The 14,707-nt window shown below is 42.0% G+C and overlaps 1 protein-coding gene across 1 annotated transcript; it reads right to left on the bottom strand.

The window, feature by feature from the left end:
• Positions 1 to 614: 614 nt before the first annotated feature.
• On the bottom strand, positions 615 to 8,399 carry LOC132514355 (uncharacterized). The gene is given in 3 exon segments (XM_060138973.1): positions 615 to 1,052; positions 1,084 to 4,825; positions 8,390 to 8,399. Coding segments are annotated over 2 exon segments (3,396 nt in total). The 3' UTR covers positions 615 to 1,052; positions 1,084 to 1,439.
• Positions 8,400 to 14,707: the final 6,308 nt, after the last annotated feature.

Below are 14,707 nucleotides of genomic sequence, written 5' to 3'. Positions count from 1 at the left end.
GTGATTCCTTTAGTTGAGTTATGGAACTTTCTAATGCTCGAAGGTCGATGTCTACAGCCTGTCTTAAACTTGCATAATACTGGGGTTGTTGTATGAGGGCTGTGGTTCCTGTTCCTATCCCGGCAGATATTCCTAGTCCTAGAAGGACAGCCAATGTGAAGGTTACAGGTTCTCTCTTCCTTCTTGTTTTTCCCTCGTATTCATCTAAGAAGGACGAATCTGAATGATAGATAAGTCTAGGAACTAATTGCACTAGCACACAAAAATCAGCTGAATTGTTGAGAACCTCTAGAGAGACACAAGGGGTGAGCCCCGTGTTACATGCCCACCATCCATCTTGGGGAGGTACAAGATATCCCGAGCCTGAAGGGAGGCTGAAATCATGACAAAGGTGTCGATGGGACTGGGGAGGTGTTCCTATACAAGTACCATTTCCAGAAACCGAAGACAGAGTTAATTTACTGTTCCCTTTCTGTTTCCATCGACAATGGTCCGGGGAGCTGACATTAGTATAATCAGAACTATATCCTATAGCATCATAATAAGGGGGAGGGGCAGCATAACAGAGCCAACATGATTTTGTAGCCTCCGGGTTTGTAGCATTAAGGACCGTAAAGGCTGCCTGCACCAAAGAAAGCATCCTATCCTGAGGAGTCCCAGGCTTAACTGTGGGTTCTTTGGATCCAGAGGTTTCATTAGTCTCATTCTTTGTTGACGTAGTTGAAGGGGCCGGGGGAAGCAAAGGGGGGCCAAGTACGGGATTTGGGCCTATTGATATAGGAGCAGGAGTCTCAATCTTTAGCTTAAGGGTCATTAATATTCCTAAATCATATCCCCTCATGTAAAATCTAACGCCCCAAGAATGACCATTTATCCATTTTTCATCTCTTTTTCCGGGATTACTAAAGGAAATTTTAAGGGGATGACACCATCCTGAACATTTACTCCGGTGTCCGGTATCCTCATTATGAGAATAATTAGCCGTTACAGTAATAAAATCCCAAGTTGAGGTGGGTTTCCAATTAGTATCCCCGGTAGTTTCACATCCCCAGCTTTTGCAATAAAAGTTTTCAGTTCCACCACATTTATAATTCAGAGATCAAGGGCGGTGGAACCCGGGGCATACGTAGAAAGTGAGGATACCAAGCATCATTCTTTTGCCTGCATTTTTGCAACCCGGCCCAAACCAGTTTCCGAAACTTTGGAAGGGGCAGTGTTCATATCATGAGAATCTTCTGTATCCCAATAAGGTGCTCCTATAGCCAATTTACAAACATCAGGAAAAAGATCTGGCCACCAGGTCCAGGGGGGTGCAGTATGACTAATGGACCAGGTTACATCTCCAGTCTGAGAAATTACCTGCCAAGTTAAACGTTGGGGGAGGTGAGGGCTAAAATCACTTACAGTCAATAAAGGCAGTAAAACCAAAATTATAAGTCCTAGGTTCGTAGAAGCTTGAGTTTGAGCGGGTTGTCGGTTCTTTGGGCCTGCCATCCTGATGATGCCGCCGCTGGTGCAGCTTTCACGTGTGAAGCATGGATCCAGGCAGCGATGCCGTCCACTTTTATGGCCGTTGGGGTGGTTAGGAGGACGGTGTATGGTCCTTTCCATCGAGGTTCCAACGTCTGGGTTCGATGCCGACGGACGTATACGGAGTCCCCGACTTGGAAAGGATGAGTTTCTCCCGGTGTTCCCGGTTGGTAGGCCTCGGCGAGTTGGGACCATATCTCCTTTTGGACCAGTTGGAGTCCCAATAGCCTAGCATACAAGTCAGTGTTATTTTGACAGTCTGGTTTTATTTCTTCTCCTAAGGTGAGAAGGGGAGGTGGGGCCCCGTATAGCACCTCAAAAGGAGTAAGATGGTACCGGGAAGGTGTATTCCTAACCCGGAACACGGCTAAAGGAAGGAGCACCGTCCAATCTGTACCGCCAGTCTCCAAGGACAATTTGGTTAGGGTCTCTTTTAGAGTTCTATTCATTCTTTCTACCTGACCTGAACTCTGGGGTCTATATGCACAATGTAATTTCCAATCAGTCCCCAAATATCTGGCCACATCCTGACTTACCTGGGCGACGAAGGCTGGACCATTATCAGACCCTATTACCTTTGGTGCTCCAAATCGAGGAAAAATTTCTTCTAAAATCTTCTTGGCTACTACAGCAGCTGTTTCTTTCTTTGTTGGGAAAGCCTCTATCCATCCTGAAAAAGTGTCTACAAAAACTAAAAGGTATTTATTACCGTACCTTCCAGGACGCACTTCGGTAAAGTCCACTTCCCAGTAAGTTCCTGGGCGGTCCCCCCTGAGTCTCTTTCCAGTTTCAAGTTTCCCTTTGTGAGCATTTACCTGTTGACATGGGACGCATTCCTGCACAATTTGTTCAGCTAATTTTGTCATTCCAGGGGTTTCGTACCCGGCTTTTTGTAACAAGGCTACCATATTTTTAGTCCCCAAATGTGTCCATCTGTGCATCTGTTGTAACATGGATTCTGCTTGCTGAGGGGACAAAGTTCCTTTCGTTGTGGCCGGGATGATTTCTTCATCGCGGCCTGGTTTTTCAGGAACTTTATCTGACAGTCCTAAAATGACTTCTCCCGATGCTATTTTTCGGGCCACTTGGTCAGCCATATTATTTCCCCTAATTATTGGGGTATTTCCTTTTTGATGTCCAGGGCAGTGGATGATACTGACTTTAGTAGGAAGCATGAGTGCAGTCAACAAAGCCACGATTTCGTCTTTGTTTTTAATTTCTTTGCCACCTGAAGTTAGTAGCCCTCTCTGTTGGTAAATGGCACCGTGGATATGAGCGGTAGCAAACGCATATCTACTGTCTGTGTAGATGTTTACTTTTTTATTCTCTGCCATCTCTAATGCCCTCGTCAGGGCAATTAATTCAGCTCGTTGGGCTGAGGTCCCTTGTGGTAGCGCCGCTGCCCATATGACTTGTTTTCCGTCTACCACGGCTGCCCCAGTTCGACGCTTACCTTCCTCCAGGAAACTGCTCCCATCCGTGAACCAAGTGAAATCAGCATCAGGGAGGGGCAGGTCCATCAGATCTGGCCTACTGCCGTGTGCTGCGGCCAGTACTTCCTGACAATCATGTATGATGGTGGAGCCTTCCAAGTCAGGATCAGGTAGCAAGGTGGCTGGATTGAGTCCTGTGGCTGGAGCAAACTTGATGCGATCTGAGTTTAGCAACAGGGTTTGGTAATGGGTCATCCTGGCATTAGTTAGCCACCTATCCGGTGGTTGACGGACTACATTTTCCAGGGCATGAGGAGCTGTTATCGTTAGATTTTGTCCTAAAGTTAGTTTGTCAGCATCTTTGACTAGAACGGCCACTGCAGCAATTATCTTTAAACAGGTGGGCCATCCTGATGCCACAGGGTCCAATTTTTTTGACAAATAAGCAACTGGGCGATTCCAGGGACCCAATTTCTGAGTCAATACTCCTTTTGCAATGCCCTTATTTTCGGCCACATATAAATGAAAAGGTTTGGTTACATCTGGCAGTCCTAGGGCTGGAGCTGAAAGTAAAGCTCATTTGATTTGGTCAAAAGCCCGTTGTTCCTTATCGCCCCAAACGAAAGGAGTGCTGTTTTTGGTTAGGGGGTACAATGGGGATGCCAGCTCAGCAAACCCTGGAATCCATAGTCTACAGAATCCAGCCGTCCCCAAAAATTCTCTAACCTGCCTGGCGTTTTTGGGAGCCGGAATTTGGGCCACCGTATCCTTTCTGCTCTCCGTGAGCCATCTTTGCCCCCCTTTTAATAGATACCCCAGGTAACTGACCTGTTGTTGGCATATTTGTGCTTTCTTGGCTGAGGCTCTATATCCCAGGGTTCCAAGTTCCGTTAACAGTTTTTCAGTACCCTTGATACAATCTTCTTGGGTCTCAGCAGCTAATAAAATATCATCAACGTATTGGAGTAATGTTACCTGGGGATTTGATTCTCTATATAATGCCAAATCCTGATGGAGGGCTTCATCAAAGATGGTCGGGGAGTTCTTAAATCCCTGAGGTAGCCGTGTCCATGTCGGCTGACCAGACATTCCCGATGTTGGATCTTTCCATTCGAAGGCAAAGTAGGGTTGGCTCAGGGGAGAGAGTCTTAAACAGAAAAAAGCATCTTTAAGGTCCAAAACAGTATACCACGTATGTTGAGGTGGAAGAGTGCTCAGGAGGTTGTAAGGGTTTGGAACTGTGGGGTGGAGGTCTGCCACCCGTTTGTTTACCTCTCGTAGATCCTGCACCGGCCGATAATCATTTGTTCCTGGTTTCTTTACCGGCAGGAGAGGGGTGTTCCATGCTGATTGACATCTTATTAAGATGCCCAAGTCTAGTAGCCTCTGTATATGGGGACGGATACCGTCTTTGGCTTCTCTACTCATGGGGTATTGACGGACCGTTATTGGGGTGGCAGTTGCCTTGAGTTCCACTAGCACCAGGGGCCGATTTTTGGCCATCCCCATTCCGGCAGTTTCTGCCCAGGCTTGAGGGAACCGAGTTACCCAATCTGTAACATTAACTCGTGAGGATGAAGGCTGCTCGTATAATTTATATTCATCTTCTAATTTCATAGGCAATATTTGAAGTAACCTTCCTTTATTATCAGTTATGGTGGGACCTTCTGGCTGAAAGTGGATTTGAGCCCCTACTTTGGAGAGTAAATCTCTTCCCAGCAAAGGATAGGGGCATTCCGGAATAATCAAAAATGAATGGGTTACTCGTCCAATCCCAAGATCTACTGTCCTTCGTGTGGTCCATGAATATTGTTTATTCCCAGTGGCTCCTTGTACCCATGACCTTTTAGCTGAGATAGGACCTTTTGAGTGGAAAAGGACGGAGTGCTGGGCTCCGGTATCTACCAAAAATTGAACAGGTTCCCCCTCCACTTTAAGAGTTACCCGGGGCTCGGGGAGAGGGTTCGAGCCCTGACTTTCCTAGTCTTCTTCTTCCAATGTTAAGATTTTGTTTCTGGTTGGCCTTCCTCCATTCTTTTTCTTAGGGCATTCTCTCGCCCAATGTCCTTTTTCTTTACAGTAGGCACATTGGTCCTTGTCTAATGGTCGCCTGCTGTCTGCCGTTCGCCCTTCCTGCCCATTTCTATCCCCTATATTTCTTCCTCCAACCACAGTGGCCAGTATCTTACTTAAATTCCTCTCTTGTCTCTTATCTCGTCTTCTTTCACGGGCTGCCTGCTCTTTCTGCTTTCTCTTTTGTTATATACTTTATCTGCCTCTTTTACTAACTCCTGAAGCGAAAATCCCTGCAAGCCATCTAGCCTCTGTAATTTCTTCCTAATATCAGGGGCCGCTTGATCAATGAAAGCCATTGCTATAGTAGCCCTATGTTCCTCCGAAGTTGGATCATAAGGGGTAAAGCGTCTAAAGGCTTCCATTAAACGTTCCAGGAACACAGTTGGAGATTCCTGGGGCCCCTGAGTGACTTCCCTTACCTTAGCCAAATTAGTGGGCCGTCTGGCCGCTCCATGGAGACCCGCCACCAGAGCCTGGCGATACATTTTCAGGCGCTCCCTACCTTCCGGGGCATTGAAATCCCAGTTTGGCCTGACGAATGGGAAACCAACATCAATCTCGTTAGGCAGCTGGGTAGGTTGCCCATTGGCGCCTAATACATTTTTTCTGGCTTCTAAAAGAACCCGTTGCCTCTCCTCAGTCGTTAGGAGAGTCTGGAGCAGCTGCTGACAATCATCCCATGTGGGCTGGTGGGAGAAAACAAGAGATTCTATTAAAGCGGTAAGGGCCTGTGGATTTTCGGAAAAAGTTGGGTTATGCATTTTCCAATTATAAAGATCTGCAGAGGAAAAGGGCCAATATTGGAGAGGTCTATTCCCTTGGCCGTCGGGGGGGCCATACTCTCTAAGAGGTAGGGCAGTGGAGTCCGGGGAGATAGCCCTCCGGCTCCTAGTGCCCGCTGAGGGACCCCTTTCTTCTTGCATCATGGATGGTTCCCTTGGTGCCGAGGGCAGTGGAGCTGGGGGTCCTCTAGGTGGTAGGGGATTTGGGGCCGGAGGATAAGGGGGTGGGGAATCCAAAAGAAGCAAATCGGACTGCGGGTCAGGATAAATCGCCTTCGGTGGATCCGGGGCGTCAGGTAGCTTTTCCGTGTTGGGGTTTTTCTTTAAGGCTAATATCTCCGACGCTGCTGATGTGTGCGCGGACGTACCTGTTGAGGAAACAAAGGGCCGGACCCACGGAGGTGGGGAGAGAATTAAATCTTCCCAGACCAAGACATATGGTACTTGGTCTGGATGTCCGTGGGGATCTATATTAAATATCTTAGACTTCAGCAGCTTAATCTTGTCTAATAAAAAGGATCCTTCGGGGGGCCATCCTATCTGAAATGTTGGCCATTCAGAGGCACACAAAGTCTGCCACTTTCCTTTCTTCACCTCTACCGAAAAATTATGGGCTCTGGCCCGAACTTCGGTCCAATGGCTTAGGGTAAGGGAAAGAGGAGTCGTCACAGTTTGTCCCATTGTCGTCCGTCAGAGAAAAAGAATAGACCACAATACAGAAACAGTTAAAACTCCACGAAACACATACACGCATGGGCCACCGCGAGCTCGCTTCAAAACCGAAACTTCTTCAGATGGCAGTTATCACCAAGGGAACTGCCGAAACCGAGTGAAGGGGAGACAGAGTTTGCCTCTCCTTCCAGATGAGCCACCAGGGCGTCCCCTAGGGCTCATGGACGCCGGCTATTAGCACGTCTGCCTAGCCAGAGGTCCGATACAGATTCCATAATAAGCCGATTCTTACGGCTTTCCTCCGATAATGGCCCACAAAGAACAAGGGACAAACAGACAATCAAGCTCGAGCTTACCTGGTACCTCCAACTCCCGATGTTCTTGTGGTCCGGGGCGAGTGGAATCCCGGACGAGCCCCCAAATGTTAGACCTGCGCGGTCTCCTAGGAGTTTCGACTCGCCCAGGAAACAACAAGAGTCGGAAGTCGATGCAAAACGCAAGAGGTTTATTGAAGGCCGGTGCACCGGCGTTCCTTGGTCCTCACGCAGGAGGTCGAAGAAGGAACCCTTTTGGGCGCCAATATGTCAGTTTTATAGGTTCCCACTTCCCCGTATGTAAATTATAGATTTGGTTGTGTTCTCCTGCTGATTGGTCCCGGCTTAGGCTCGGACCAGAGAGGGAACTTGTCCCCAGCTGCCTGATTGGTCTTTGACAGACACCTTTTTTACATTTTGTTATCTCCCTCCTTCTCGGAAGGGGGCCGGACATCCTGGAAATTCACCCATTGTCTAAGAAGCCCCTATTGTCTGGAGAGTTCTTAATCATTAGCTGGAACAATGTCTCTCGAGTCCCACAAGCCTGCTCCCCTGTGTGCTGGCAAAAGAAAAACTGACCCTTGATACTCTCTCCCCAAGGTAGGCATCAGCAAAGTAACAAGGGAAAGAAAGGAGGCCGCTAAAAATAGGCATCTGCAGGAATTGCTAATCCAGCTCCAGACACAGCCTCAACACCTTCATTAACCCAAAATGTGTGAACTGTGTGAAACTGGATTTCTAAACCACAAGCCAGGTAAGAGAGTCTTTTCCAAAGTCAGGTGTAGGAGAGCTCTTTTCCTCGAGTCTAAAATCAACTTCGGGCCATTGAAGGTACCCACTATCATTTCCCTGTGTCAAGAGAAATCACAGAACTTTTGAGCTGAAGGGCTGTAAAACCCACACTTCTTATTGAAGAGCAGTCAGCAAAGAAAGTACATTGAATTAGGCTATAGCAATGTATTTTCTTCATATGTTTCACACTATAGCTGAACACAAACAATGTCTTTTCCCATACTACAAACGTTCCTATTGACCACAGATAATTCACTTCAGAGATACATGCTTTTTGAAAAATAATGTTCTGGGTGGCTGGGGAGAGCCTGTGGTGGGTGTTCAGGAATTCTTTCTGCTTTACCATTTAAAAGAGCTAATAATGGTTGGAGAAGCACCCACACCTTTTGCTCCCTGAAGAATTCGGTGCTATAGTTAGTTCTTTGCAGCTCTGTGTTGCATACATTTTAAGCAGTTAGGAATTTTGCAAATGAGCAGGAATCAAAGTTAAATTCAAAAGTGGAACTTCATGGACCATTCGCATACTGGAGAGGCATCGGTTGGATTCCATGACAATGCTAATTTTAGTGTTTTTGCTTGGTGCCTTTTATTGCCTGTACCAAAGATCAGTAATATGCAAAGCAGGGTGTTTCATATATATGAGTTAAACAAGTCTCTTGGCCTCTTTGTACCTTAGTTTTCTAATTTTAAAGGAAAATAAATTGCTCTCAAGACATACTTTCCAGAATTCATACTGAGCTTACACCAGTTAACCAATAACTGCATGATTTTTTTACACAGTGTTTTTTACATGCATTCATCTTCTATTTCACTTACAACTTGTATAATACCTGCATTCCATGCCAGGCCTGAAACTTTCCAAATCTAAGTTCTGTGAGTAAATTGCAACCAAGATTTCTACAAAAAAAGACACCAGCAAAAGAAGAAGACAAATATGTATTCTTTCAGAACATTTATCCTTTGGCAAATATTCTAATTTATATATGATGAAACATAACATCAGTACTCCCTCCATACACTAAAGTAATCTCACTGTGGAAGACATTATGATTTATACTTTCATGATTATATATGGGGTGCATTAGATACAAACTAGTAAATGCTCATTAAATACTTGTGTTAAGTGATCCTTATATCTCTAGAAAGGCAGCACTATTAACATTTTGGGCTGGATAATTCTTTGCTGTCGGAGGCTTTCCTGTACACTGTTGGATGTTTGTAGTATCTCTGGCCTCTGTCCACTAGATGCCAGTAGCATATACAATTCTGACAAGCAAAAATGTCTCCAGACACTACCAAATGTCACCTACGTGCCAAATCACCCTGGTTGAGAATCACTGCTCTATAATTATTCACTCTGATCTGTGTAATATTTCTCACATTAATCTTTGCTAGAGAGAAAAAGGATTTGCTACAAAATTTTAGCAGCAATTTTAATCAAAATGAGTAACAAATTAATTTTATAAATAATTAAACTTTATAAAAATTTCAAATATAATGAAGTTATATTTGTAACTTACATAAACTGCAAAAAAGGTAGTGGTTCAAATGTATGTTGTACAACAGACGGTATTTTATTGCAGGAAAAATTTCTAGGAAATGTAAAAGGAAAATATTGCCTCAATTAGCTATTAGATATCTAAGTAGTAGGAATAACTAGTAGAGGTTAGAATGATAATAATAAATAAGAAGCTTTGGTCTAAACTCCAAACCTTAGGAATTACTATTTGAATCTTCCAGAGCCCCTAACCCTGCCTTCACCTCTCTTAAGAGTCTCACCTTCAGGATCTTCATAAATTAAATGTACAACTATAGATCAATAGATTTTGGAGGTAACCTTTCCTGAGAGCAGAAGCATTGATTAGATTCCACCTTTTGTGGTCTCATCAAATTCTAGATTATGAGCTCAAAGATTTTATCTCTATATATTATTATAATTTCTAATATTAAAAGGAATATTCTTATATTTAAACACTTCTCAGTATAGTTCTGTTTTTCTAGGCCAATTCATTACCAAAAGAAATAAAAGATACCCTTTCACACAACTTGAAAGGAAGTTACTCCTATCATTAATATGTAAATTTAATTCAGTATTACACTTTCTATCATATGGACTTTTATTCGAAAATACCTACTCTTGACTATAGCTGACTATCTTATTTCCATTGATTCCAGCTTCGTCACTCATTTCACCTGGATGGGTATAACTGTCTTCTGACTGGTGTTTCCATCTCTACCCTCTCCCTTTCTAAGCCATCCTACACGTGATCGCCAGATTAACACTCTGTAAGTGGTTCTCAAATACCAGCATCACTTGTGATTTATTGAAGATACAAATACTCAGCCCTACTCTGGACCTCTTGAATCAGTAACTGTGGGGGTGGAGCTTGTGTTTTCACAAGCCCTCCAAGTGGTTGGTTCTGTTGCAGGCTAAAGCTTGTCCTAAGCACTGCTGTGGTAACATGGTGCTTGGCATGTTATCCTTGGCTTGGCCTCCAAAACTCTAGATGATCTGGCTCTAATCTTCTACTCTTCCCACTTGTACTCTACAGGTACTCAGAGTATGTCTCCTGTGCTTTGTCTTTCTCCCACTTTCCTTTTGCAAGCTTATTCTTCCCAAGATGTCTGTCATTGATACCAAATGGCCCTTCAAGGTCCCGTTTAAACAGCATTGCTCTAGTAATATATTCCCTGATCCAATTTGAAGTATTTTTTCCCTATTTTGTGCTCCAGTACCAACTTATACTACTCATTGCACATATTCATTTCTTTCTTTAAATATAGCTATTTTTGCAACACATTTCCTCTGAGCATAAACTCCTTCAAAGTATGGACTAGATCCTGCTTATGTGAATTGTATATCATGTTTAAAGCCAACGCGTGGACATAAAGCAAACTCAAATATTTATAAAATCAACAAATAGCTGGGGAGTGGAGAGAAGGAGGAAATGACTGTTTTAAAATAAATGTAGTTTTATTACTTCATTGTGCCTCCATAACATTTTGTGATTATGGTTTGAGCTTATTATATGTTTTTTACCCTGTGAGATCATGAGTTGCTAAAAGGAATCCTGTCTTACCCATTTTAATGTTTACAACACTAGGCATAGTGCGTATTAGCATATTCTTTCTTCGCTTTTTTATTGATTGGCATTTTTTTTAGAATGAGAATACTTATGCTAACATGAAATAATCAGATTATAAAGTATTTCATAGTAGAAGTAATGAAGGGCTTAGTCCACTGAGCAGTTATTTTATTTGTTCTTCTCCAAACTGTGTTTCTAAGGTTTGGAGCCCAGATGGCAGAGAAGAGACTAATATAAAGGTGATTGCCCCTTAAGGCTTGGAAGGTTTGATAATTAAACGAACTATTTTTCGGGTCATGTGAGGCTCTTTATACCCATTTCCCTTAAGCCTTTTATATTTGCAAGAAGAATCTATTTGCTAAAGAGGATCATTCATTCGCTTAATAAAGATTAATGACATACACAACTTTGGATGCCATGGACAAAGGACAAAAACTGAGGTTTTATAGCAAAAAACACAGTTATCTGTTTATCCCTAAATTAAAAGAAATACTAGGCAAGCATTTCCTCTTTGATAAGGAAGCTGGAGAGGGAATTCCCTGGTGATCCAGAGGTTAGGACTCGGCGCTTCCACTGCTGGAGATCTGGGTTCAATGCCTGGTCAGGGAAATAAGACCCCACAAGTTGTGTGGTGTGCCCAAAAAACAAAACAAACAAACACAAGAAACAGAAATAAAAAGGCTGGAGAGATTTTTGTTAGGGGCATTTCTGAGATGCTTATTTAGTGTGAGCATTTCTAAATATACCACTTAACCATAATCTTAAACATTCTTAATATTAATATCACACTTCCTGCATTAAAATCCTTCACAAGTGTTTGTTATTTTGGTAACTTAATGTGTTCTTGACAATACTGATTTTTTTTAAGAGATTTTTTTTTGATGTGGACCATTTTTAAAGTCTTTATTGAATTTATTACAATATTGCTTCTTTATTTTTATGTTTTCATTTTTGGCCATGAGGCATGTGGGATCTTAGCTCCCTGACCAGGGATCAAACCCACACCCCCTGCATTGGAAGGCAAAGTCTTAACCACTACACCACCAGGAAAGTCCCTTGGCAATACAGTTTACATAATTCATCTGCTTAAATATTTCATACTTAAATGTTAATTTAATTTAGATTAAATTATCAAAGTTAGGAGTTAATGGCATTCATATTAATCTAAGTGTTCTATATTTTCTTGTCTTGTAGGTGACAATTTGAGGTTAACTTTAATTCCTCTCATTTCACTAAAGCAACTTTTTAAACCTTTTCTGTAAAGGCCAGATAAGTAAATATTTTAGGCTTTGCAGGCCACATACAGTCTCTGTCACATATTTTTCTTCGTTTCTTTTTCTTTCTCATTTACAGCCCTTTAAAAATCAGTTTTAACATATGGGCTGTATAAAAACAGACTGTGGGCCAGATTTGATCCACAGGTCATAAAAAAAATGTAAATACAGATGGAGACTATATGAACACTTATATAACAAGGTTCATATGGGAGCCTATAATTGCTCAGACATCATTACCACTTTTCCTCTACAACTAAAGTGTATTTTTCTATCTATACCTTGTCTGGGGCTTCCCTGGTGGCGCAGTGGTTGAGAGTCCGCCTGCCAATGCAGGGGACACGGGTTCGTGCCCCGGTCCGGGAAGATCCCACATGCCGCGGAGTGGCTGGGCCCGTGAGCCATGGCCGCTGAGCCTGCGCGTCCGGAGCCTGTGCTCCGCAACGGGAGAGGCCACAGCAGTGAGAGGCCCGCGTAACACAAAAGAAAAAAAAAAAAAATCTATACCTTGTCTGTATAATTAAAAAATTAAAAATGAATAGGAGATATTTAGTGCCAGTGATGGGCTGGGGCCCTACACAGACTCCCAGGATTGTAGAATCATATTGCTAGAAGAAATTGAAGAGATTATCTAACTTGAACCCCTTAATTACTGTATAGATAATCTACTTTATAGGTAAGAACTCATAAATAAATATGATTAACTTACAAATATCGGAGGGATAGCAAGCCTTCAAATGAGTCCTTATGTAATTCAGTCAAATCATTTTCACTGAGAATTCTGAAAAATGAAAAGGTTATTTCTGGATCAAAATGCAAAATAACTACAACTATATACTACATAGGACTAACTCCTATATGTGGAGGAAAGCTGGGTAATGGTGCCACCTAAACAAACTAATTCTTATTTGATTTAGGGATGGTGATTTCTGCTCTGTTTCCATTTAAACCTTCTTTTCACGTCTCTCTCTCTCTCTCTCTCTCTCTCTCTCTCTCACACACACACACACACACACACACACACACACACACACACACACCACCCACTCTTCCCACCAAATCATATAGTTAAAGCCTACTCTCTAGACCACGGAGTCTCTGTTAGAACCCAGCTCTGGGTGGCACCAACGTTGCAGAGCTGCTCTTCCCTCCTCTCTTTCCCCAAACCTTATTGGGAAGTCCCCCACACAACTGTATCAGGGCAAAGGAAGCCATCTGATTTTTTCCCCCATAACAAATTTTTGAAAACTAAAATGCGCATAAAATATACATAACTGTTCAATAATTAAATTGAACAACTGTTCAACTGTTAAATAATTACAATACAGATCCCCACGTAACACCATTCATGTCAAGAAAGAATCCTGCCAGCATCCCAGAAGCCCCCCATGTGCCCTTTTCTAATCACAACCCTCTCTCTGACTTCCTAGAGGGGACCACTATCCTGACTTTAAGAATAATTTCCTTGCTTTTTAAATTTACTTTTGCCTTTTCTCTATCAGCCATAAACAACATAGTTTAGTCTTCCTTCTTCTTGAACTTTATATAAGTGGAATCATATTATATGTATTGTTTTCCACATTGCTTCTTTCATTCAACATTATTTTGTAAAATTATTTTAGTTTTGCCTGTAGTATGTAGTGTTGCATGTCCAACTACATGAGGCTTCTGAGTATTTGAAAGTGGCTAATGACACTAAGGAGTTGAATTTTTAATTTAATTAATTTCAAATATTTTAAAATTAAAATTTAAAAAACAGATACGCAATGTAATTATTGGAAAATGTTTATGTTAGCAACAATCTGCATATGTGATACTACTTTTTCGACTGTAAATTTTATGCAATCTAAATATTGATCAAGTATTTGTAATAAAATTTAGCAACCAAATTATGATTTCAAAGAGTTAGTATGAAAAAAAAATGTAGATTCTCTCATTAATTTTTATATTGATTAAATGTAAATATGATAATACTTTGGATATTTTTAAATCCTTAGTATGAAAAAAACAGAATATCTTATTAATAATGTATATAATGATAACATGTTAAAATGATATTTGGGATATAAGGGTTAAGTAAAAGATATTAACATTTATTTCATCTGTTTCATTTTACTTTTATTTTTAAGTGGCTACCAGAAAATTTAAGATTACTTATGTGGCTTGCATTATGTGTCTGATGAAGTCTATGACTTCTAATTATGATTATATCACACTTTATTTATTCAACGGTTGGTGTATACTGAGATTTTTTCTAGTTTTTATTTATTAAAAACAATACTGCTTTGAACATTCTTATATTTGTATCCTGATACATATTTGCCTGAGTTTGTCTAGGATGTAATAGGGATACAAAATTGTTTCCTAAGAAGTTGTGCTATTTCAAGTTGGCAGATTGAAACATGTCAAGTCTCCACCCCTTCAACTTCCACCAAAATCCTTAAGAATGATAGAAAAGATATAACTTAAAAATCACAACCTTAGCTCAATGTGTGGGAGCACCTCCCCTACCAGAAACGTCCCGGAGCTGCCTACAGGGTAATCAGTTGGAATAGTCCGGTAGGAGTAGCCGACAGCACACATCAACCCCACATCTTCCCTCCTTGATCAAGACAGCAAAAGGTGTCTTCCTCTAGGCAGGAGCAATTGGTGTTAGAAAGGGGGCAAGGTCCCAGAACCCTGAAAGAAAGGTATGCACTCCCTGACTAGCCACAAGAAGGCACCTCCCACCTCTGCCTTATTCTCAGG

This window comes from Lagenorhynchus albirostris, unplaced genomic scaffold (genome assembly GCF_949774975.1).
Source record: "Lagenorhynchus albirostris unplaced genomic scaffold, mLagAlb1.1 scaffold_74, whole genome shotgun sequence".
In the NCBI taxonomy this organism is placed as follows: domain Eukaryota; kingdom Metazoa; phylum Chordata; class Mammalia; order Artiodactyla; family Delphinidae; genus Lagenorhynchus; species Lagenorhynchus albirostris.
Note: the sequence above shows the minus strand (reverse complement) of the source record. Positions and strands in the feature narration are given on the sequence as shown.